This window comes from Camponotus floridanus, unplaced genomic scaffold, assembly GCF_003227725.1.
Source record: "Camponotus floridanus strain SB8 unplaced genomic scaffold, Cflo_v7.5 scaffold85, whole genome shotgun sequence".
NCBI classification, from domain to species: Eukaryota; Metazoa; Arthropoda; class Insecta; order Hymenoptera; family Formicidae; genus Camponotus; species Camponotus floridanus.
Window position 1 is genome coordinate 735,553 of NW_020229855.1, and position 27,520 is coordinate 763,072.

The 27,520-nt window shown below is 41.6% G+C and overlaps 1 protein-coding gene across 1 annotated transcript; it reads right to left on the reverse strand.

The window, feature by feature from the left end:
* Nucleotides 1-18,674: 18,674 nt before the first annotated feature.
* Nucleotides 18,675-19,418, reverse strand: LOC112639731 (matrilysin-like). Its single transcript, XM_025414607.1, has one exon. It carries the CDS (start codon nt 19,416-19,418, stop codon nt 18,675-18,677), a length of 744 nt encoding a protein of 247 aa, XP_025270392.1.
* Nucleotides 19,419-27,520: the final 8,102 nt, after the last annotated feature.

Genomic DNA, 27,520 nt, shown 5'->3' on the forward strand with positions numbered 1-27,520 from the left:
CCGATGCGTATATATAATCCACACCCTTCAAATATTACTATAGAATATTTTCCCCCTTTATACGTGTATACTCGTATATAGATCTCCAATTTCAAGAATCTGTAAAAGAAAATCAATATAAGCCAAATGTAGCAATCTCATATTTTCCATTAGAGACAAGAAACACCCTTATAAGTAAGAATCAAAACTTTCAACGATTAATATTAACAGAATTGCTTCACAAAGCCCCTTTTTAAATAATTGTTAACAATATAAACTTAAGGACCTAATCATATAAAAGGAGACGCAAAGACTTGATTTACAAGCAAGAATGCTTAACACGAATAATTAATAAAATAAGCTCTACGTGAAAACTAAATGAAATCATACTTACAACAGTGATATATATATATATATTCATACAAAGCCACTTAGTAAAAATACGTACTCATTACATTACGAATAAATAACCGAGAATAAACGTACAATACGTTCAAAAATTATAATTCTTACATATGACACTTTTAATAATAAACTCTAATACCATGACCAAAAGATTTGTTAAAATAACATTACATTTTTTTTTATATGCATAAATACCGCCTCATATATATATCCGAAATTTTGTGTTTAAAACTTCCATTACTATTTAGAAAACAAATAAGAATTAAATATTATCCAAGTTACACCTTACTCAATATATACATATATTATATATATCTGATTGTAATTAATTCTATTAACACACATATATATATATAATGAAATAAAATTATTATATTAATTCCACTAACCAAACTACTAAACAAAAACATACGCATAGATACACAAACGGAACAACAAAATGTAATTATTCTTCCTGACATACAGAAGTTATTAAATAAATACAGTATGTATTAATCAGGAATTAATAAGAATTTTTCAACGAAATAAAATCAATTTATAAAACATTTTGTTGAACCAAAGGAATAAACAAAATATAATAATAAGAACGTTTATGCTTATATATCGCTGGAATCTCGTAGCACAAATTATTGGTTTGAAACATCTCTTTTTTCCCTCCACGTAGACCCTCTCCTATATGTAGATTCTCACCATTAGAAACCTGGAAAAGAACAATCGTAATTAATAAAAAGTCTATATACAATTTCCTATAAAATAATCAAAGAGAATAATGACCTTCCAAGACAATATAATTAAAATATAAAAATCCTCAATTTAACGTTATACATTAATATTAAATTATTTCACGGCAAACGTCCAACCAATAACCAAGGATATAAAATTTAATAATATATATATATATATTGAACACATACATACATCCCATAATTCAATTACAAGTAAATACGCGTAAAGCAAATTACTAACAATAATAATTAACCGTTATATTATAATGAATTAAATGCACATAATTAATACATAAAAGATCCCTTATAATATTAATAAAAGATAATGCCTAAAAATTAACAAAAGAAACAATAGGTTAACATGTATAAATATGTAAAATAATAAAGCAAAGGGAAACATTTACGCTTACCTATATAATTTCTTTATGATTATCAAAATATAAATATGAAATGATTTACAAGCCTTCCTTCCCAATAAATATATATATATATATACTCTCTAAAAACCTGTAGAGAAAAAATAAAATAATTAATACACATACATATACATATATTAAACACGACGATTTTATCCGACATGGATATCGCGAATAAATTAAGATAGAAATAATACTTCTTTGAGAAATTAATGCCTTGAACAATGAGAACTTAATAAAAGATATTTTTAGCAACAGTATTCTTAAATGAATTGAAATAAATTGTATAAAATCGTTTTGATATATGAATAATCGAAACCTTAATGCATTAACCAAAATTCAAAATTATTATATGATTAATGATAATCCAATATTTCATTAATATAAGGCAAAAGTACAAACACTTATAAAACCTTATTGTATGCCGTTTATAAAATCAATATTTTAAGACATATGAATCAATATTAAAATTTTGATACATATACATATATACATCCTTGTCAGTTAGTAGTACAATTTCAAACCATGTATTCCTTAATTACCTCTAAAAATAATACTAACAATCGAAGTCTATATAAAATCCCGCGATGTGAGTCATTTTGAACGATCACCCATCTAGGTGTCAACCAATCCAAGAGTCGCTTAAGATTAAAGCCGCGATAGTCCTGCATCTGAAAGAGAAAATTAATTAGTTAACGAATTTCAAAATTTTAACGAAATATCAATAATAAAACATAATTAGAAAAATCAAATATTAACGATAAAATTTAATAATCAATTTTAACAATAAATTTGATAACTTATTACTCGACAGAATTGATCAAACAATTAATATGTACAAGACATGACAGGCAAAGCATATTATAAAAGCAATGCAATCACCTTTAAATAATTAAACATATGATAATTAAATATTTTAACATTGTTAGTAATATAATAATATAATATAACAATACTATTAAAAATGCTCATATAATCAAAGGTCCTTACAATACCGATGTCTTAACAAAATACATATATATGTATATACAGGGTGTTGCATCTACATACAGCTCATTATGACGGGTTGCCCATACTAGCAGGCGCGCAAGATCGTTCATAATTGCATAGCTTTGGCGGCACAATCAATAGCAAATTTTTTCAATAAAATTCGTAGCAAATTGGGATACAATTATGACGGACTTTCGTAGCAATAAGTTAAAATAAAAGCCGAAGTGACAATACAGGTTATAAAAATTTTATCATGAAAATGAAGGATGTCTTTCTTTTATGAGAAAAAGCCGATCATAGCTGATCATAATTATTAAATAATATAATTTTATTATTTAAATTATTTCTTGCAAAGAATGAAAATCAGTAACAAACATATCTTTGCATATAATAAGTCGACAAATAAATTTGATTCACTGCAAATTTAAATAACGACAAAAACGATTATCGATGGATTTTAATATTTATTTAAAAATATTAATAATTAATTAATTAATTGATAATTTAGCATATAAATAATAATTTAATACACTAATTTAATATACTAATTTTTATTGATTGATAATTTAATATACCGATATGCTTTTATGTAATTAATGAGCATTATATTTCTTTAAATGATACTACTGCATCTTACATAAATCATCAAAACAATTATTATTAAAAATACATTAAGTATTATGCAAAAAGGATTTTAAATTTTTAATAAGAATTTTTTTAGAAGATGTAAATTAGCATCATATTTAATAAATAAACATTTTTTAATAAACATATAAACTTTATTAATATATTATAGATATATTTATATAATATATAATATATAAACATCTTGTAACATTATTATATTTTTTTCCACAGATGTTCGAAATATCCTCCATTTTCTTCTGTACATAAAGCAATTCTCCGTATTAAACTTTCTCGTACCTTCGATAACATTGTAGGTGTGATTTTTTCACTTGCTATTTGTATTCTTTGCATCAATTCATTTCTATTACGTGGTAATGTCTCGTAAATTTGATCACGTATGTAATTAATTGCCTCGCTCAAAGAACCCCGCCCTCTGCCGTTAGGCGAGCCAGCCAGCCCGTGGCGAAGGAGGCGATCATCTTTCGCGCTGTTTAAAAAGTCCGTAGAAAAACTGATACGTGAAAGACCGTATCTGGCGCCCAACCTATCGAGCTATCGAACGACCTCCGCTCCGCCGCGGCCCGCGCGAGCACCCTTCATCCCTGTTCCTCCGAGCGCGGAGATCGTATACTCCTCCCGTGTTTGACGGCGTTCTATCCGACCAAAAATTAGAACCAAGAAAGTAGGATAAAAACGTCGCAAAATTTGGCCAAAATTTGCGACGTTTGCGACGTTTTTCTCCTTCTTTCTTGGTTCTAATTTTTGGTCGGATAGAACGCCGTCAAACACGGGAGGAGTATACGATCTCCGCGCTCGGAGGAACAGGGATGAAGGGTGCTCGCGCGGGCCGCGGCGGAGCGGAGGCCGTTCGATAGCTCGATAGGTTGGGCGCCAGATACGGTCTTTCACGTATCAGTTTTTCTACGGACTTTTTAAACAGCGCGAAAGATGATCGCCTCCTTCGCCACGGGCTGGCTGGCTCGCCTAACGGCAGAGGGGGGGGGTTCTTTGAGCGAGGCAATTAATTAATTCGAGGCGCGAGAGACACACAAACGGATATCTAGGACCGCAGGGGACGAACATTCAAATAAATTACGCGAACTTAATTAGGCAATATAACAGATTTATTAATAAGAAAAAGAATAACAAATGAGAGAAAAATATAAAAACAAAATCCAATCGAATGACGTGTCCGATGGAGACAAGACTCACAATACTGCGATTAACGACAACCAAATGGAGTATAAAATATAATCGAAAATAACCGGAATAATGGAGAGAGATCTTCTTTATCGCCTCAAAAGCAGTGACCTGTTCACCAAAAAAACTGTCGAAATAATATTCTCCTCGACTCCCGAATTTCTTATTCCTCGCGAATTACAAATTTGGCGCCCAACGTGGGGCGCTCCTAAGAGCGAGTTGCAGCGAAAAATTCGTAATTCGCGAGGAATAAGAAATTCGGGAGTCGAGGAGAATATTATTTCGACAGTTTTTTTTTTGTGTTATTCCCGGAATTGCTGTCGATCTCACCGTCCATTTACTTAGCGCTGTCGATATATTTATTTTTTTTCTTAACGCTATCTCGTGCTGTTTGTTCGCTATTGTTCCAGAGTGTATTATTGCTCGTATATCTCTGTGATTATTTTGTGGATTATCTCGACGTCAAGTTTTTCTACACGGGGAAAAACTTGACATCTATATTACGAAACTTCTTACAAATAGAGGGAACCATTGTTCGAAGGTGATAAACGAAACAAACGATAGATTTCGGAAAGATCGGGCGTTTTTTTTATTATCAAGGAGATCCTGACAAATAAACAGGAAATTATTATCGAGAGGAAGAGATCGTCTCGAGAAACAAATACAGTCATTGTCGGCTTGAGCAAAGATATTGGATTATTATCGAGATTTATCGAGATTTATTATTTATCGAGATTTATAATCTTATCTGCGGCATTAAGAGAAATTGAGTTTATTTGGCAACGAGCCTAGTGTTCGTCCTCCCGTTAGTCCGGTCCAATTTCGGGGACTTTCCCCCCCAAATTTTTTTTTCTTTCGGTTTTCTGTCTTTCTTTTTCTTTTCTTTTTTTTGAATCCTCTTCGCATGCCGAGTGATAACCCGGAGGACGTGTGGATTTTCGAATTAACTTACGAACAATTGATTCGCGAATTACGGAGTAGAGGACTCCCGACGGAGGGTCGGTATTTTTCCTTAGTAGACCGGCTACTGCGTCACGTGCGGGTTCGCGCGGGTCAGGGAGACGCCCACCTGCTAAGGACGATGTCGAGTGACGAATATTTAGAGTTACCGCTGAGGGCGGACGCGCGCCCCGACAGTCCCATGCCCGCGGGGCACGGGACGATGGGGGAGGTCATACCATCGCAGGTGCGATACGAGGCCTCGCGATCCGCGGGACGGAGTTCAGCCGCTGCCGCGTATGACGTAATGAGAAAATGGAATCTAAAATTTTCGGGAACTCGCGGGGAAGATGCCGAGGCCTTCTTAACGCGGATTGAGGAGGGACGCGAGCTAGTAACAATGTCCGATGAGGACGTTTTACGCTGTCTGCCGTTCGTATTAACCGGCATTGCGCTGTCGTGGTATCGGGGCAAGAAAGATACTTTCACTTCGTGGAATCAATTGAAGAAGGCGTGGAGAACCCGATTCGGGGATCCCGATTTACAGTTCGCGCTTCGCGACGAAATTATACGGCGCACCCAAGGCGAATATGAGCCGGTGGCCGATTATTTAACCTGTCTAGGAGCCCTCTTCAATAAATTATCGCCTCCATGGAGTGAGAGGGAGAAAGTGAGTAACGCGTTCCGAAACATGTTACCCCGCCTACAGATAGTGGTTCGCCGGGAGGAGGCTGTCGATCTCGATACACTCGAGATCCTGGCGACGCGCGCGGAGGACGGTTATCAGTCCACCCAACGCTACCGAACCCCCTCGTTGCCCGAAAAGTCCTTGTTCCCGGACCTCGCGTACAAACCCCCGCGAAACGCCGGTCGGCATAAAGCGGCGGAACCGCTGGCCGCCCTGAGCACCGAGGCCAACGCCTCGACCCAGAAGGGGGGATCGAAAAAGGGGAAGGCCGCCACGGGAGCGGCAGGGCCGTCGGCTAACCCGCGCTTGGCAACCGCCAAGTGCTGGAACTGTGATGGCACGGGCCATCTCTCGCGAAATTGTGAGGCCGCTCCCCGCCTCCACTGTTACCGGTGCGGAAGGGCGGAGGTCACGCTGCGCAACTGCCCCGATTGCCAGGGAAAAGATTAAGGGAGTCGGGCGGAAAGGGGGAGCCGACTCCGTCAACCGCAAACACCCCCGCTGAGAGGAAAGATAACAAAGAAGCGACACGTGAATTTTCGTATAGTGCTTTCGGCTGTCGCGACGCGTCCTCTTTGTTATATCTTCGTGTAAAATTAGGGGATCTTGACGTCACAGCGTTAATTGATTCGGGATCGAGTAGGACTTTTCTGGGACCGGAAGTAATGAATCTACTTCAATCTAAGAAGCTGTCGTTCCAACCGGTGCGGGGGCGCCGCGTGACCACCGCGACGGGCCAGACGACGCGGATACGGGGAGAGATTGCAGTACCGGTGGGTATTCGGGGAAGGACGCGGACGCTAATCGCGTACGCTTTGCCCACGCTGTCGCTAACGTGTATATTGGGCCTCGATTTTCTCGCGACATTCGGAGTAGTGATAAATTTTTCGCGCAAGGAATGGGCATTCCAGGACGACTTCCGAATAACATATCCGTTCGAAACGCAAGGGCCAACTGCAAACTTTAGTCTGCGCGAATCGGTGAGCAATTCTGAGACTCCGGACGCGTTCAAAGAGCGGGACGCGTCGCCGGCAAAGGGCGGCCGAACAACAGTCAGCAAACAACCGACAATATCAAACCGCGCAACCCGATCGAAGGCCAGGCTAATGACGTGCTGCGGAATTATTGAGCTGTCGCAAAATGAAGAACAAAGGCTGTCGGAATTTATAAGATCGCGTGTAGTGGGGGATCCGGAGAAACCGGGAGCTACTCCGTTGACCACGCACAAAATAGACGTAGCCGGTCACGCGCCCATCAAACAACAGTACTACCCGGTATCACCGCGAATACAACAGGCTATCCATACCGAGGTCGACAAAATGTTATCGGCGGATATAATAGAACCTTCCACAAGCGAATGGTCGAGTCCAATCGTGATGATTAAAAAACCAAGCGGAAGCTACAGATTTTGCTTAGACTTCCGAAAATTAAACAGCGTATCTAAGAAAGACGCTTACCCGCTGCCGTATATGAACGCGATACTCGACAAATTACGGGCTGCACAATATATCTCGACAATTGACCTTAGTCAAGCGTACTTTCAAATTCCATTAGAGGAAGCAAGTAAAGAACTAACCGCGTTCACCGTACCGGGAAAGGGTCTATTTCATTTTAAGCGAATGCCGTATGGCCTTACGGGAGCGCCGGCCACGTTTCAACGGCTATTAGACCGGTTGATAGGCCCGGAAATGGAACCCCACGCGTTCGCGTACCTCGACGACATTGTGGTCGTAACTAGAACGTTCGAGGAACACCTAGAGTGGTTAGGTCGAGTATTTGATCGGATAAATCAAGCGGGTCTGACGATAAACCCCGATAAAAGCAAATTCTGCCGGTCGCAGGTCCAATACCTGGGCTTTTTGGTGCAACGGGAGGGGCTCAGGGTGGACCCCGACAAAACCCAGTCGATTATAGATTACCCGCCGCCTAGAAATATCAAACAATTAAGACGTTTTATCGGCATGGCATCGTGGTACCGACGATTCATTCCGCAGTGCGCGACGCGTTTAGAACCGCTCACTCGGTTGCTGCGGGAGTGGGGGGGTGAACAGGTCACTGCTTTTGAGGCGATAAAGAAAAGTATCTCCTCTCCCCCTACGCTGTCGTGTCCGGACTTTAGCCGACCCTTCATCCTACAAACGGATGCGAGTACCGTAGGACTAGGCGCGGTGTTGGCTCAGGAAACGGATGGAATAGAACACGTTATCGCATTCGCAAGTAGAGCGTTGTCGGAGGCCGAAAAACACTACTCAATCACCGAGCAGGAATGCTTAGCTGTCGTGTGGTCTATTAAAAAGTTTCGGCCTTATCTCGAAGGGTACAATTTCAGGGTAATTACCGATCATAGTAGTCTGCGCTGGTTGCATAACCTGAAGAACCCCACAGGCCGATTGGCCAGATGGGCTCTAGAGTTGCTAGAGTACGACTATTCAATCGAGCATCGAAAGGGGGCTCTTCATCACGTCCCTGATGCGCTGTCGCGAATGTACGAACCGACGGAGGAAGAACGTTGCGCTGTCGCGATCATCCAGGATGATTGGTATCTAGCTCGAACGCGAGAGGTTAGGGGAAACCCGCAGAGAAATCCACGCTGGAAAATCGTAGAGGATAGATTGTACTATCGCAAGTCGAGTCCTGTCGTGTCCCAGGTGGTCGACGACCTGGAGGAATGGAAGTTAGTGATACCGAGGGAGTCACGTCCCGCCGTTATTAGCGAAGCCCATGACTCAGCGCAAGCTGGTCACCTGGGCGTAGAAAAAACCTATAGGAGGCTGTCGATCCGCTATTTCTGGCCGCGGATGTTCCGGGACGTCGCAGATTATGTCCGCCGGTGCGACACCTGTCAAAGAACCAAGGTCGAGCAGGATGTTCCGGCCGGACTAATGGGTCAGAGAATCGTTGAGTCGCTATGGACCATCGTGGCCGCGGATATAATGGGTCCGTTCCCTCCGAGCAGGGACGGTTTCGCGTACATTTTAGTGATACAGGATCTATTTACGAAATGGATCGAGTGTTGTCCGTTGCGGAAGGCCAACGGAAAAAAAATTAGGGAAGTTTTGGAAGATTTAGTTGTCAGTCGGTGGGGAGCGCCGAAAGTATTGTTGACCGATAACGGGACAGAGTTCGTGAATCGAGAGTTGAAAACGTTCGCGGCGGAGCGCGGGATCGCGCATACTACCGTACCCCCCTACCATCCGCAAGCAAACCCGGTCGAGAGGGTCAATCGCGTGTTAAAAACTATGATCGCGGCGTACCTCGAGGCCAACCATCGAGACTGGGACCGACATTTGGCGGAGTTTCGTTTCGCGTATAATACGGCGTTTCACACGTCATTGCAGGCTATCCCCGCATTCCTAAATTTCGGTAGGAAAATGAAATGGCGATTGAAATAACGTGAAATTTTCGTTGTTTTATCAATCGATTGTTTTAACACGCATCTATGATCATCTATGACATCTTCACGACATTTCGATCCGTAACTGTTCGCAAGAAGTCACCTTTTAATGTGTTTAATGATGGAGCATTACACAAACGAAGAATTAGCAAACATGTTGCTTATTTATGGAGAATGCCATAAAAATCAAAGACAAGCCGCTGCTCTCTATGCACAACGTTATCCAAATAAGCGACACCCAGGACATGGATTTTTTCGAAGTTTATTTGTTAGACTTTGTCAACATGGAATGTTACATGCTCCAAAACGTCGATTGCATGTATCGCAACGAGCTGAAGCAACAATTAATGCAGTAAGAGAAGCTGTTATTGCTAATCCACATACAAGTACGAGAAGTATTGGACATGAACTACAATTGGATCATACTAAAGTCCACAGAATTATTAAACATAATCTTGGATGGCATCCATTTAAGAGACACACAACACAAAGATTATTTCCTCAAGATTTGCCTCGGCGAGAAGCTTTTTGTGATTGGCTTTCAGAGCAAGTAAGTACTTAATAATGTTTGTGCCATTTTGCTTTCAAAAACTTTGTTAAAAACAAAATCCTAACCATCTACCTTTGTTCCAGGTTGACTTGAACAATATTGCTAATGATAATTTTTTGAAAAGAATTCTCTGGACAGATGAATGCACTTTCCGCAGTGATGGACACATAAATAGACATAACGAACATCATTATGCGCAGGAAAATTCTCATTGCCCAAAGGAAACGCATGTTCAGGGACAATTTCATATTAATGTTTGGATGGGGATTTTGGATAATTATGTTATTGGACCATTTTTTTACCGGAAGATGTTAATATTACAACAGAAACTTATTCTGCTTTCCTAGTAGAAACATTGCCGTATTTATTAGAAGATGTTCCATTGGCTTTAATTCCAAACATAATATTTCAACAGGATGGGCATCCTGCTCACACATCGCTTCTTGCTCGCACCACTTTAAATCAAAGATTTCCTAATAGATGGATAGGCATCCATAGTACTCTGCAGGAATGGCCTCAGCGCTCACCTGACTTGACGCCCATGGATTTTTTTGTGTGGGGCTACATACGTAATCAAATTTACGAGACATTACCACGTAATAGAAATGAATTGATGCAAAGAATACAAATAGCAAGTGAAAAAATCACACCTACAATGTTATCGAAGGTACGAGAAAGTTTAATACGGAGAATTGCTTTATGTGCAGAAGAAAATGGAGGATATTTCGAACATCTTCTGTAGAAAAAAATATAATAATGTTACAAGATGTTTATATATTATATATTATATAAATATATCTATAATATATTAATAAAGTTTATATGTTTATTAAAAAATGTTTATTTATTAAATATGATGCTAATTTACATCTTCTAAAAAAATTCTTATTAAAAATTTAAAATCCTTTTTGCATAATACTTAATGTATTTTTAATAATAATTGTTTTGATGATTTATGTAAGATGCAGTAGTATCATTTAAAGAAATATAATGCTCATTAATTACATAAAAGCATATCGGTATATTAAATTATCAATCAATAAAAATTAGTATATTAAATTAGTATATTAAATTATTATTTATATGCTAAATTATCAATTAATTAATTAATTATTAATATTTTTAAATAAATATTAAAATCCATCGATAATCGTTTTTGTCGTTATTTAAATTTGCAGTGAATCAAATTTATTTGTCGACTTATTATATGCAAAGATATGTTTGTTACTGATTTTCATTCTTTGCAAGAAATAATTTAAATAATAAAATTATATTATTTAATAATTATGATCAACTATGATCGGCTTTTTCTCATAAAAGAAAAGACATCCTTCATTTTCATGATAAAATTTTTATAACCTGTATTGTCACTTCGGCTTTTATTTTAACTTATTGCTACGAAAGTCCGTCATAATTGTATCCCAATTTGCTACGAATTTTATTGAAAAAATTTGCTACTGATTGTGCCGCCAAAGCTATGCAATTATGAACGATCTTGCGCGCCTGCTAGTATGGGCAACCCGTCATAATGAGCTGTATGTAGATGCAACACCCTGTACATATATATGAAAATATGCATTGAAATAATCCCTATGATTTTTGACGTAGAAATGTTGATCCATCGACCCTCTTCTCCCCCGTATATATATGCATGCATATGCTTCCCTCCGGTAACCTGTAAAAAAAAATAAAACAATTAACAAGAAATAAGGCTAATAAACTTAGTGCAAACTCCACCATAACAATTCATTAATCAAATAAAAAGGTCAACCATAAAATTTTTGGTAACTTTCTAGTAACTTTCTAGTAACTTTTCTAGTGACAAAATTTTGAAAGCAAATTTATGAATAGAAAGTCAAAATATTTTGTAACTAAAATTTAGTAACAAAAATTTAGTAACAAAAATTTAGTAACAAAAATTTAGTGACAAAAATTTAGTGACAAATTTTTAGTAACAATTTTTTAGTAACAATTTTTTAAATAACAAACTTGATAAACAATTGAAAAAACCCCGATAGAATCAACCAAAATAATTAATATAAATAATATACGATATAAAATCCTCAATACGCGATGGTCAAATTAATATAATACATTTATATGAAGAATGAACTCAAACCCTACGCGAGTAATAAAATAATTGAATACGGGAAAATTATTAGTTTAAATTAGCCTTACCAAAATATCGAATAAAATACCCCTCATAATCATACATAAAGTAATCACTCAGTACACCCAACGTCTCTTTGCCCGAACTATTGTACCTGAAAAATTCGTAGAGATATAATATCGACCCACAAATGTAAAAACATATAATAGACAATGATGAAATAAATTTATGAATGATTAATAAATAAATGAAATGAAAAACTAACGATAATATATCAAGTAAATAAGTATAATCGAAGGAACAATAAATTTACATAAAGGAAAATATGAAATTATAAAATAACAATTAAAACTCGACTGTCAATATGAAAATAAAATCGCTAAAATAAATTAACCAAATATAAAGGACAACATAACAGAAACAAGAATGGTAAATATTAAAATATTTTACAATAATATAATTTATGTCCCATTGAATAATTATAGGAGATATATAATAATTCCCAATAAACAATGAATATTTAATGAATATCCTACAAAACCTGTAAAGACAAAATTATAAATAAAAAACGTAAAATAATAACAAGAATTTAATACTTGATAAAACTAATAAATCTTATAGTGCTAATAATTCACAATGATTAAAATCGAAAAGACTTAAATACAAATAATAATAATAATAATAATAATGAATTTGCATAAATTTTAATAAAACCTACCCTTAAAAATAATAACATACCCTTGACCATCGACATTCCGATGTTGACCATTCGGCACTACTTGTTCTTCTTGTTAAACCTGTTTGACACCTGAAAACAAATAAAAATGAATATATGGTCTTAGACCATAATTTAATAAAATATTAACGATTAAAAAAAGAATTTCAGGAATAAAATTATGATAATAAAATTCTAACGTCAGATTCTACAAAATAATCCGAAAGAAAATTATATATATATATATATATATATATATATATATATATATATATATATTTATATACACCCACTCTTATATAACCAAAAATAAATGGATAATAAAACTTTAACAAATAAAATATTTACTTATAATAAGCTAGAAAAGAAATTTAAACAAATACTAGCGGGTCCACGACACAAATAATAATTTAAATTAATCTTACTTAAAAATCGAATAGGAATACTCTATATGACGAAGTCACGTGACCCCCTCCTGAATACTTGAAAAATTAATATAAAATAATATTTGGTCATAAGAACAATAATTTTTAGCAGAAAGCTGCCAATATTTTATAAAATTGCAAAACATTAAGTATAACGTAATGGATAACATCTATACGCTTAAGGCATATACACATGAGCCAATGAAAAGAAAGAAAAACTAATTAACATAAATGGACCAAAATAACAGAAAACTTAGACTAAAATAAAAATAAGACTTAAAAATCAAAATAAGACCAATGGACACCATCAAAAAATCAACTACGAACATTTACGATCATGCTCTCTTATACATGAATGCATGTATCAAGCCTTATAAAATATTAACATTTCATATTAAAAAACTTCACTTATAACAATTCCCCTTTTTCAAGTACTCTAATGACAAAAATTCATAATATCAAACCTTATAAGTATATTTATGTCAAAACATTACTTACTAGTAAGTTTTCGTATGATGAAATTATATGGACATCCTATATTCGTGTTCCTATTCAACGGGCGTCCCCCTGGCAAAAGTATCACCTGAATTAATAAAATAATAACATTAAAGATGAGCACCTATAGCTATCATGAACATAAAATGTATATACACAATTGCAAAATGCATGCACATTTGCATATGAGCACTCTTATACGTATATCTATATATATATATATATATATATATATATATATATATATACATACAAATATATATATATACAGGGTGTTCAAAAAGTCCCGGTACGGGGGAATAACTCGAAAAGTAAGGGTCGGACAAAGAAACTTTTCGGACAAAAGTTGTAGGGCTTACTCCGAGCTTTTATCTCGTGACCTTGAGCTTGACCTTCAAGGTTATTTGAAGGTCAAAGTGTTTTTTTAAAATGGGAACCCCTATTTTTGATTGTATATTCTTATAGCTGACCTCGAGAGCTTTCCAAAACACTATAATAAAATATTTTTCCCTCAAGCATTTATCGAGTTATGAGGCTTCAAATCATTTCTTAATTTTACATAAACCGTAAAATATCTTGTAAAATATTCACTTTTCGATTATTTTACCTTAATACTTTTATGTACAAAATAATGAGAGGAATCAATTGGTCTAAAAAAAAACACATAATTGTTCCGAAGAAAAAATATGTAATTTGCAATCAACAATTACATATTTTTTCTTAAAAACAACTGTATGTTTTCTTTACACCAATTGATTCCTCTCATTATTTTGTACATAAAAGTATTAAGGTAAAATAATCGAAAAGTGAATATTTTACAAGATATTTTACGGTTTATGTAAAATTAAGAAATTATTTCAAGCCTCATAACTCGATAAATGCTTGAGGGAAAAATATTTTATTATAGTGTTTTGGAAAGCTCTCGAGGTCAGCTATAAGAATATACAATCAAAAATAGGGGTTCCTATTTAAAAAAAACACTTTGACCTTCAAATAACCTTGAAGGTCAAGCTCAAGGTCAAACTCAAGGTCACGAGATAAAAGCTCGGAGTAAGCCCTACAACTTTTGTCCGAAAAGTTTCTTTGTCCGACTCTTACTTTTCGAGTTATTCCCCCGTACCGGGACTTTTTGAACACCCTGTATATATATATATACAGTGATGGGAAAAAGTTCCGGGACGGCTGGATAATTTGAAAAATACGCATCACAGAGGAAAATGACCTAGACAAAAGTTGTAGGATTTTTCCCGGGCAATCCGACGGTGACCTTAGATTTGACCTTGGATAGTCATTTGAAGGTCACATAAAGATTACCTTCAATTTCTTAAATGGAACTCCCTATTTTTCATTGCATATTCTTGTAGCTTATCTCGAGAGCTTTCCAAAACACTATAATTAAGTACCTTTTTATTAAGTACTTTTTGAGTTATAAGGCTTGAAATAATTTCTTAATTTTACATAAACCATAAAATATCTAGTAAACCATTCATTTTTCGATTATCTTACCTTTATACTTTTATGTACAAAATAATGAGAGGAATTAATTGGTGTAAAGAAAACACATAGTTGTTTCTAAGAAAAAATATGTAATTTGCAATTAACAATTCCATATTTTTTCTTAAAAACAACTGTATGTTTTCTTTACATCAATTGATTCCTCTCATTATTTTGTACATAAAAGTATGAAGGTAAGATAATCGAAAAATGAATGGTTTACTAGATATTTTATGGTTTATGTAAAATTAAGAAATTATTTCAAGCCTTATAACTCAAAAAGTACTTAATAAAAAGGTACTTAATTATAATGTTTTGGAAAGCTCTCGAGATAAGCTATAAGAATATGCAATGAAAAATAGGGAGTTCCATTTAAGAAATTGAAGGTAATCTTTATGTGACCTTCAAATGACTATCCAAGGTCAAATCTAAGGTCACCGTCGGATTGCCCGGGAAAAATCCTACAACTTTTGTCTAGGTCATTTTCCTCTGTGATACATATTTTTCAAATTATCCAGCCGTCCCGGAACTTTTTCCCATCACTGTATGTATATACACATATATATATATATATATATATATATAGATACATATATATACATAAATATATATATATATATATATATATATCTACAGATACATATTTTAAACACATTATACAATAAAAATGCTGTAAAAGATACATTGAGCGCATATCGAGATATCAAAGAGCGTGACGCGTCGCGTGTTGCCCATCTTTCGGTAGGAAGGAGACAGAAGATTGTGTTCTGTCCTCTTCTATTATCCGAAACGCCGAGCTCACACGTACGCTTACGCTTCTATCCTCATTACCCCCTCCACACCGTGTTGCATGTTACTTGTGGCGGATATCTGACAGTTTTGCCCTAGATACGGCGCGTCGGGAGCGTCTCTAGACGCGGCGCGCCAGACGCGCGCGATAAGCGACGATCGACCCGTCGGACGCGCACAATAGGCGACCGCGGGCGCTTCCGCCGGCTCGCGTCGACGCGCGAGACAGAGAGAGAGATAAAATAGACGTTAATAAAAAAGTTGATATATTCGATGTACGTCTAGAAGAGATATAATATATAATATATTAAATGTATTTCGAGGAGGAAGGAATTCGTCGTAAGAGAAGAGAAATCGGATGCGTATCGAGGAGAGACGAGTGTGACGTAAATCGAGAGAGAGAATAAATTACATGTAAAATTTTTATTATCTCAAAATTACATGCGTAGATACACGTGGAGAATAATATTGGTATTCGCGATCGTTTCGTTTCATTCGAACGCAGTTATACGGGTAAGTATACGGTTTGAGATCGATATCGTAATCGCGATACATTTATTCATCGCGCGCGCGGACGACGGATTCGCGCGTAGAGTTTTACAAATTGTGATAGAGTCCGAATAGCAGAGCATGTAATTCGCAGTCAATCAGGTCGTTCGCGTTGAAGTACTCGTGTCGACGAATCGCGTCCGGAATATCGCCAGGGTGGTCGGTCTCCGTCGCGATATCTAGGAAACGTGATAACTTAGCGTCTACGGTCTCTAGTATGCTGGTCAACGACGCGACGATGCGATTGACGCATAGCTCGAGAGTGAACAGCGCCTTTACGGTGGAGTGCGACGTGGCTATGCGACTCTTTTGCGTTTCGAATCGCAACGTCTTTAGATTGTTTATCTTGCCGAATCGAAGTGTCACGGTTCCGACGATTATGGACGTCGGAGGGCGCGCTACAGCCTCGTCCAAGTCGTCCTCGAAATACGGCAGTATGTCGTTGCGCAGAGTGAGCAGATCTTTCCACATGTCGGGCATCAGAGATATCTCTTTTCCATGGCAGTCTCCTAGAACGATATCGACTTGAGATTCGCGCTCGACGGTGATGTCGATGTACTTGTACGCCGTCTTGGTCAGCGGATATCGTCTTCCCAATATGCGAATTGGATGTTTCGCGAAATTGATTTCGCGTTTGAACAGCCAATTTCTAGTCCACCTGTCGAGATCGGAGAAAAAGACGACGCTATTATACAAAATAGTCGATCGCGACGGAAATCGAAAACGCTCGGGCGAGGTAATTCGCGAAGCGTCGCGCATCTACTCACTCGTCCTCGGTGTACAGTCGAGCTTTCTTGATCATGGGCGGGGTGTCGGAACGATCGCGGGAGGTATCCTCGTCCTTGGCGGAAGCCGCGTAATCGTCTCGACGGTTACGGCGGGAGTGGCGGGGCGACGAAGGGGTCCGCCGTCGGCGGCGCCGACAGAATCGCGGGCGTCGCGGATGGATCTCCGAACACTCTGCGGTACTCCTGTCCGAGTCCCGCGAACATGATCGGTCTCGCGAACAAGGCTTCGATGTTCGTAGGAAAACACAGCGGCGGCGACGGCGTCGTTAACGTTGGTTATCGCGAGGAGAGAGAGAGAGATTCGTCGGAGACGCTCGCTTAGAATCGGACGCGCGTTAATCCTGAGTATCACTGGAAATGTCGCGCGCAGCGGTCGAGACGCGTCTTATATACGACGCGATCTCGATCGTCGTTTCGATATCTTTTTTTCTCGATGTACGCATTATGCGCGTTAATTAATGCAGCGGAAGCGGTTTAGAACAGCGGTTTAGAACAGCGTATTAACTGTAAGTTTAACGTTAGGTTCCAGGATTTCCTGATTTTAGTCGACGTCGTCGTCGTCATCGTCGTCGTCGTCATCGTCGTCGTCGTTGCACGGTCTTTCGAAGGATGCGTATTCCAGACGATACAGCTTGGAGACCAGTTCGCTCAATCGATGCAGAATGCCATCGGCGGGGCATTCTATTCCCAGTATACGAAGATCGAAGGGACCGGCCGAGATTATCGCGTCGGTGAATTCGCTGTACGCAAAATACACGCGTTTCTTCAGGAAATAGAGATTACCGTCGGTGTGGCGGAAGGCCGCTGTTATCGCGGATGATATCCCGGAAAACGTATCCCGCAGAGCACCGTGCCTCGTAGCGGTCATCGCGCAGTCGTTTATCTCGGCTATTTTATCGTCGTTGTATATGACGTAGCTGCGTCCAGCCTGCGTGTTTATCGCGGTGTTTATCCTAGCGTCGCGGGGAAATCCGACGTATTCGACGGATCTCGGCCATCCCGCTTTAAGATGAAAATTCGAATCGGCGAGGTAGACATAGTCGCCGGCGAATATCGCGATATTGCCCGAGGGTCTTTGATATATGGCCGATATGCGAGTGAGTTTGCGGGGGAGGAACTTGAAGTAGTCGGCAAACGAGAAGGACGCTCCGTAGCGTCTCTCCCTCATATCGATAGGCCACACGTTGCGTTTACGCATACAAGTGACGATTCATGATTAACGCTCCGTCTATACGCTTCAAGGCGCATAGATCTGCGGTATCGGTGTGAGCGAGCGGCGTCGTAGCCGTCCTCGTAGTCGTCGTTGCCGCGGTCGTCAGAGTAGCGCCGACGATCGTAGGATTCGTCGTCTCTCTCGATCCGTAGAAATTTCGCACGTTTATGACGTCCTCTATGCTCAGAGCGGATATTGCCTTTCCTCCGAAGGCGTATACGCGTACATGACCGAATCTTCCCTCAGACTGTGAGTCAGACCCAGACTGTGGCCGATCTCGTGCGTCAGCGTCTGAAGGAGATACAGCTTGTCCGACGGGGGCCTAGTCAACGTGATGTGCCACGGCTCCGTCTCGTCGACGTGTACCTCCGTCACATGATTGGCCATTCCCGTCGAAAAGAATGCGTGAGCGACGGCCGATCCCGGTCCCGTGAACGGCGACGGACACGAGTCCTCGTTGTCGCTGTTCTCGTACGCGTGAGCGCCGGATTGATAGGATATCAGTATATCGGGTCGCAGCGGATCGTGCGAGAACGTCATGGAGGATTGCTCGGACCACAGAGCGAACATGCGCAGAGTATCTCTGCTCGCTAGTCTGAAGTTCCACGTGAGATGCGTCTTCGGCCACTTTCTCGTCAACGGGCTGTAAGCGTGAATGTCTGCGACGCCGCATTGCGGCCTGCGCATGACGCGAATCATTTCCACGGTCAGAACGCCATTTCCCGGCAAACCGTAGTATTCCTGAAACAAGGATAGCGCTTCACTCAGGTTGGTCGCGTTATCCAATGACGACGACTGCTGATGATTCTCCTCGTTCTCCAGAAAGCTATAGGTTCGCAGATAACGGGACGCCTCCGCGACGTCATCGTCGGTCAGCGTCGCCGCGACGGCGACGAGCAGGGATATCGTCAGCGCGACGCGCGTCATGGCTCTCACGAGGGGCGAACGCGCGGGAGTCGGGACGGTAGCGAACTATCGCGCGCGCGCGCGAGTCCTTCAGCGATATATCGCTCCCCGAGAGCGCGAGGAAGCGTCGGACGAGAGGAGAAGGAGGAGGGGAGGGGAGATACGCGCGAGAAAGGCGATCGAAAGAATGAACGTTTGTTTTTTAAAAAATGATTCTTTATTTTTAGAAAAGTTTCCTCATCGTACGGGATGAGAGAGCGACCTATGTATAGTAAATGCGGTAGCGTTACATATACAGGAAGTAAAAGGACCGTGAGGACAACACTTGCTACGTGCTAAGTCATATGGAAGTTACCGGACCTATAAAACGGCCTATAAAATGACCTATAAAATGACCTATAAAATGATCCATATAATGACCTATAAAACGACCTATGAAATGACCCATATAATGATCCATATAATAACCTATATAATGACGTTTCGATCGATCGATCGAGCGAAAAGTCGAGAAAATTCATCGACGCATCCGTCGATCGAAGATCTAGCTTGGAACGCGCTACTAATAAAATGAGCGAAGTTGATTCTAATTCGAACGTTCGCGGAAGAGAACTAAGATACGAAGTAGCGAACAATATGAACTAAATAAATTGAAAGGAACGAGAATAATCGCAAAGCGCTGAACGAAGATTCGTCTTGCGAGAACGAGGATTCACCACCGTCAACGGAAGAAAAGAAAACTCTGCCAGATTTCCGAGATCGGGAGGGAAGGCGCTGTCCTTCGGCGTCGAGATCGGCGAGACGTCTGAAATATATAACGTCATATTAATAGATCGTATCGAGGTACGCGGAACGAAAGAGTAGCGCGTTAGGCGAAAAGAGATACGTATCTCAATTAAAACTCGTCGTCGTCCGTGTGGACTCATTTCGTCGATCGAGCTTATACCACCGTACCACATTTCTATGGGGAAATCGTCGTCGTTTTCGTAGAGATGTTCGGTCTTGAACGCGTGATCTGGGACGAATGGTTCCATGCCGAACAATCTTCGAAATATGTCGGCGAAGATGTTAGGCGCGCGCTTCTCCCATTTCTTGTAGGACGATCGGTCGCACCACAGTAAATCCAAGAATCGGCGTTGCGCCCGCCTTTTCCTCTGCATCCAACGCCGGCGGTATATGTTTACGAATCCTGTGATCTCGAGCTCCTCCTCGAACTGTAAAAAATGTCGCGCGATCAACGACTGTCCTATGTTTCTTCGAGGGAGAGTGAAGAATAAAGAATGATGATAAAAGGGTACTCACGTTCCACGTCACCGCTATGTTGAAAATCGCATCTATGAAACTTTTGATGTATTTTATTTTCCAGGCGTGCATCCACGTCGTGAACATGCATCTATCGAGCATTCTTCGCAATTTTGAAACTTCGTCATCCATCGTTCGCGCAAAAATAACGCTGAGAACACCGAGAACACTGAGAACAGCGAGTGCACTTAATAGCGCGATCGCAAAACTTGTAATAGAAAACTTTCTGAGGAAAAACAGTCTCTCGACGTTAATTTATATCTGCGATATTACTATCGTCGGAGGTATGAAAAAATAATGCAACGCGAAAATATAACGAGGTAATATAATGAGGCGCGATAAATGCTCCGGAGGAAGTGCGAGAAAATGCGTTTAACCGCGTACGCGCGATACGAGTTAACGTTTATTTGCTAATTAATATTATTTTAATAATATTTTTCTTAGTATTAATATTATTTTTCTAATTATTATTATTTTTCTAAGTATTAATATTATTTTTCTAAGTATTAATAATACTTTTCTAGGTTGGCGATAAGTCGACGCGCGAGATAAAAAAGTTAGTCGTTAATGTGTCGACAAGAGTATGCGTAAAACTAATCTACAATGCGGGAAACGCATAAAGCGCGATAAATTAGCCGTTAATAAGTCTATAAGAGTATGCGCAAAACTAATCTACGATGCGGGAAACGTACGAGGTGCGCGAATCATCACGCGTATACACGCGCGAGCGCGACGCATCTCTGTTCACATATTGCGTAATTGATCGCGTCTCTCCAACCATCAGTTGTGCAGTTTGCACACGTTTTCCAAGGCGCAATTCTTCGCGTGATAGGCGCAGCAATAGACGCGAGTCGAGGCTAACGTTCGCAGGGGTCCGATATCTTCGTAATCGGCGTCGATAGTCTCGATCGTCAGGTCGCGCTGCTCCGCGACCTCTCCCGCGATGTCGGTCAGCCACTTCTTCTTCTCGTGGCCCTTGACGAGATCATCACCGCGGCGTTCGACTCGAGATCCCTCGACGCGCGATATATCGCGTCGCGAACGATCTTCGCGTGCCTATACTCCACGTATCCGTCGGTCCAGTGGAATTCGTGATGATTCAGAGTCAGCCAACAGACCTGCGACTTCTCGCTCTTCGTCAGCAGATTCCACGACATCGGCGCGCGAAAGACATGATGCGTCATATCTCTGCCGTTCGCGAGTATCGCTATCTCCTTTGTCACGAATCGCTCGTTGACGACGAAGCTTTGCAGATCGACGAAGGTCGGCGGGGCGATATCGCCCATAACCGTCATCGCGGTCATCGTCGAGAAAGAGAGAAACTGACGTTTATTTGCGTCTCCCTCGACGTCTTCGCGGTTTCGAGTCTCCTCTCCTTCTCTCTCCCTCCATTCGACGCGTCGCCTTACAGGACCTTACGCACGATGTTCGTCAGCGGATTGTACCCCACCACGCGATCGTGAATGATGAGACAGTACGCCGTGGTGTTAGAGGGAACGTTGTCCTTGCAGTCGAATTCCAGACGAACGTCTACAGTGGAGCTCTTAACCGCTTCGTTTTGGCGGGAACAATCTATTATCACGAGCGGGCCGCAGTGTAGAAATTTGTTCATAGTCAGGAGCGTCTCGTCGCTCGCGGATCCGTAATACGTTCGTCGAAATCTCGCTTAGGCGTACAGTATGGCGATCTTGTTCTTATCAAAGTCCAAATTTATATCGTCGTACGAATAGAAGTCGGAATTGAGATACAACTTTACGTTGGTCAGATTGCATGCGTCGAATCTGGAAGCGTCCTGCGACAGGACTTTCTTCCTTCCGGTCTGTAACGCGAAGATGACGTAACGCGGTTTCTCGAGCTGCATGGCCGCTTTTACGGCCCACGAGTGTTTAGTCGTGCTCTGCAGGAGCAGAAACTCGTAGAGATCCCACGAGCGGAAGGGCGCGCTCAGATATCGGCCGCTATCCAACGCGCGCAACAGCGATAATTTATTGATGTTATTCAACACCACGTGCGGCACGCGTCACTGTATCTTCGTGAGTTCGACTCTAGGTTCGTATTCCTCGCGCGATATCAGACAATTGTTGTCGTTTCGCGCTCTTATCAGAATCAGCTCGTGACAACGCGTCTGTAATCCTCGCAGAAACTCAACAGCGTGTCGAGAGGAACGCAGAAGTTGAAGTCGTCCGTTGCCGCGACGCCGTTCGGTTCAGCCGCGAGATCCCATCCGACGTTCTTCAAGATCTTACCTCGTTCGGCCGTCAACGACGCGTAGTTCTTGATCGTGCTAGTTATTCCGACGTTGCGATTACGATCGATCTCCACGCCATCGAGTTCGTAACGTATCTCCTCGAGCATAAAAGCGATGCAGTTCACGAGCCACGCCGGTCAAGGACGCTGACGGCTCCTTAGAGGCGGAACCAGGCTTACCCGATTCGCCGCTCGACGCGGGCGGCGGATTATTCTTCGTCTGTAGTCTACCTTCAACGTAGAGGAAACTCTGGCAGCGTGTATCTGTCTTGCTGTTGTATGGGTATTCGTATCTCGTCGTTGTATCCGAAAGTGGTGTTGGCGTACGGATTGTACGTGTGATTCTCGATCTTCACGATGCGATCGTCAAAGACGGGTTCCCCACCGATGCTCAGAATGTCTCATGTCGTCGAACTATCGCGCGGCTCTCGGTACGACGAAACCCATGGATCGCAGAAAAGCGGCGTTGGCGGCGGACAACCCCCCGACGTTCCTCTCCCTCGAGCGTGCGACTCGAGTTCCCGCGACGCGATTACGGTCACCGCTGCTGCCGCGATGCGACGTCGTGGCGTTAGATTCGTGCACGACGAGCATCGCCCTATTCCCTCCCTCGTCCTCGTATCTCGCCGCGTTCGTCTACGTCGCACGTGCAATCGAATCGAGATCTCCTCGCCGCGGAAATCGATCAATCGACCGTCCTGATCGACGACGCGCAGCGATACGTCGGTCACGAGTCGCGCGATGACCGGCAGATAAATGATCTGCCTCGGGATCTCCGATACTTTATATCCCGGCGGAACGTTCAGCGCGAATTCGTGTATCGCGTGGGCGGATCTCCCGTTCACGTACGCACCCGTCTTCATGTTGCACTCTACGCGAATTGTGTTAACCGTGATAATGCTCACGGGCTCGTCGGACGCGTACCATTTGTTCGGTTGCAATACGCGAGACGGGGAAAAACCTAATAACGATATTGTCCGGTTTGCTGAAATTAATTCGATACGCGCATTTGATTTCACTTCTCATGGTATTGTCGTTACCGCGTAGCGCCAGAACGCTCTCGCCGCCCCCGCCGCTCTTGTTCTCATCGTTCTCGATGTCATACTAGATCGTTCTAGATATTCGTCATCGTCGTCGTCGTCGCTGGCACCATCGCCGCCGTCGCTCCCCGCGCTCAGTGGCCGCCATTTTCGAAGAATCGCGGCTCTCAGGTACGCTTATGTCGTGCAGCTCGTACGATCCGATCAGGATCGAGATTGTCTCGTCGTTATCGTTGAAGTAAAATTTATTATTCTAGGAATTCACCGATTTTTTCGGAATCGTGTTGTAAGTTTCGAAATTGATCAGACCGAGCTCGTAATCGTCGTCGCTCAGATCGAGGGGCGGAAAGTAGCTCGCCGTGAGAACGTTGCTTCTTCCGGTCAGCGTGAGAATCAGCGACATGATGGCGCGCGCGATCGCCGTTAGAGACCGAAGGGCTTTCTCTTTCTTCCCCCCTCAATCGACTCGTCGAAGGAAGCGCAGGCACAATTGTCCGCAGACGCTCTGATCGTACGTCTGCTGAGAGTCGCGATTGTACGCGATGCGCGTCCGAGATAACGCTCGAGTTCCCGTGGCGGCCGACGATTGCCGAAAGCGTAGTAGAATAGATCGAAGTAGATAGCGTCTTTTCCCCTTTTAGCCGAAAGCGTAGTAGAATAGGTCGAAGTAGATAGCGTCTTTTCCCCTTTTAGCGTACGCTATCCAATGCGTGCCCGATCGCGAGACATCGTTCAGGTTCACGATACCGCTCTCGTCACGACGAACTCGCGCCGGCAACGCGCCGCGCATGAACACACCTCTGAAGTAACGCACGCAAGCGCGCGTGGCCGCGCTATTCAACTGTTTGTTCGTCGTAACGCCGATCGGAACTACGACGTCGTCTAACGTGCACGAAGGCGCGACTTTTTTTTCCTCCTAACCGTTCGTCCGCCTCGCCTCGCTATGCTTCCGCCGCGCTTGTAAGACGCGAGATACAAACCGTGACCCTTCATCGCTCGATTGTGTCGTTGCAGTTCCTCCAATTGTCGACGCGCAGCCTTACCGTCGTTCACCATCTTTGCCATGCCGGCCGCTTCGCCGATCAACGATCCTAAAGCTCCGAGCGCCGGCAACAGCGGCAGGAAGCTGCCGCGTTTCGCCACGGGAAAAGCTCGTTTTTTCGTCCTCCTCCTCATCGCGATCGTTCTCTTCCTGTCGCCACCGCCCTTCCTCGTTCTTCTTAGCGCTCCAACCATACCCATTCCTAGTTTCGTCTTTGCCTTCATAGCTGCCCATACGGCCGACGCCGCCACTCTCTCGCCGAGAGTCGAATCCCCGGCCCGGATAAGCTCGAACGCTCTTGCTCCGAGCGCTCGATCCGCGACGTGTCGATCGGCGAGATCGCCGCTTCGCGAATAGGCGATGTCGTGTTCGCGGCAAGCCAGCGGATTGACGCCTCGATCGCCTCGCGCGAGCCGCTTCGCGAGACGAGTACCGGCACCACAAAACTGATATCCCGGTATATGTAGTTCAAAAGGAAGGGCGTTTATAGTTCTATTGAGCAAACCACTACCGCCGACGACGGCCGTCACGGCCGTCATCGACGGTCCTCCGCATATCTCATACGCCCGATTGCGCTCATCGTCACGCCATTTCGTTCTCCTGGTACATGCTGCAGTCTTTGATGCACGGCGGAGGACCGTCGATGTGCGTGTCTTGCCACGGTTGATTGTGATGCTTATGGCAGAGATAACGCTGCACGTCCGGATCGTCCTTCAGATATAATATATAAGCAATCTGTCCCACAATCGATCGACGAAATCACCGTACTTGTCCAGCAAAAGCTTCTTCGGAACGTACTGCAACTGATCGGCGCTAAGTCCGAGAATATCGGAATCGTTCATCAATAGAATAAACATGACGAAGCGTCGCGCGCGCGCGCAAGCGTCGAACGTATAACTTTATCGCGTCACTGTCGATCGGACACACCTAACGGCGCGATTGTTCATTCCTTATATATACAGGGTGGACCATTTTAATCTATAATGGAAAATATCTCGGAATGTTGGTGAGATACAACAAAATGTTTTAGACAAAAGTTGTATGGTTTCAAGGGGGACATAAGATGGTGTCATTAGTTTGATCTTGAAGAGCCACCTGAAGGACACGCGAAGGTCAGCTCCAACTTTTTAAATGGGACACCCTATATGCTTTTGCATATTCTTGTAGCTCATCTCAAGAGCTTTCCAAAACACTATAATTAAGTTAGTTTTCATTAAGCACTTTCCAAGTTATGAGGCTTGAAATCATTTTTTAATTTTACATAAACCGTAAAATATCTTGTAAAATATTCATTTTTCGATTATTTTACCTTAATACTTTTATGTACAAAATAATGAGAGGATCAATTGGTGTAAAGAAAACATACAGTTGTTTTTAAGAAAAAATATGGAATTGTTAATTGCATATTACATATTTTTTCTTAGAAACAACTATGTGTTTTCTTTACACCAATTGATTCCTCTCATTATTTTGTACATAAAAGTATCAAGGTAAGATAATCGAAAAATGAATGGTTTACTAGATATTTTACGGTTTATGTAAAATTAAAAAATGATTTCAAGCCTCATAACTTGGAAAGTGCTTAATGAAAACTAACTTAATTATAGTGTTTTGGAAAGCTCTTGAGATGAGCTACAAGAATATGCAAAAGCATATAGGGTGTCCCATTTAAAAAGTTGGAGCTGACCTTCGCGTGTCCTTCAGGTGGCTCTTCAAGATCAAACTAATGACACCATCTTATGTCCCCCTTGAAACCATACAACTTTTGTCTAAAACATTTTGTTGTATCTCATCAACATTCCGAGATATTTTCCATTATAGATTAAAATGGTCCACCCTGTATATATACTCTCGCGAATGTGAATCCGCGTTCGTTGCTCGCGCGCGCGAGTTTGCGCACTGACGCGCAGGTTCGCTCGCGACAACGAGGAAGAATCGCAAGAGGAGAGAGAGAGAAAAAACGATGCGTTTCGTGCGTCAACCGATCGCGATAAGAGTGTCCAACGTCGACGGTAAGACGCGCTCGATGAACGAAGAACCGCAAAAACACGGTAATCTGTTACCGACCGCGATTCGCTGCGTAATCTGCGGTCCCTCTAATTGCGGTAAAACGAACGTACTGATAAGCCTTCTGGAGAGCCCTCACGGCGTGCGATTCGAGAACGTGTACGTTTACTCGAAATCATTGCATCCGCCTAAATATCGATATCTGGAGAAATTGTTAAAACCGATGCGAGATATCGGTTACTTCACGTATTCGAACAATGCCGACGTCATCCCGCTTAGCGAAGTGTTGCCGAACTCTGTGACGACACCGTCGTCGTCACTGTATATATATGTATATAGTTATTGTTCATTTGTTTCTTGTTCAGTTCATATTGTTTATACGGTTCCTATGTTCATTGTTCCAAATTTATAGAATAAAGATATTAACTATGTTAATTTCTCGAGTAAATTCCTTACTCGACGCCTATGGCGCCCACCTGCGATCC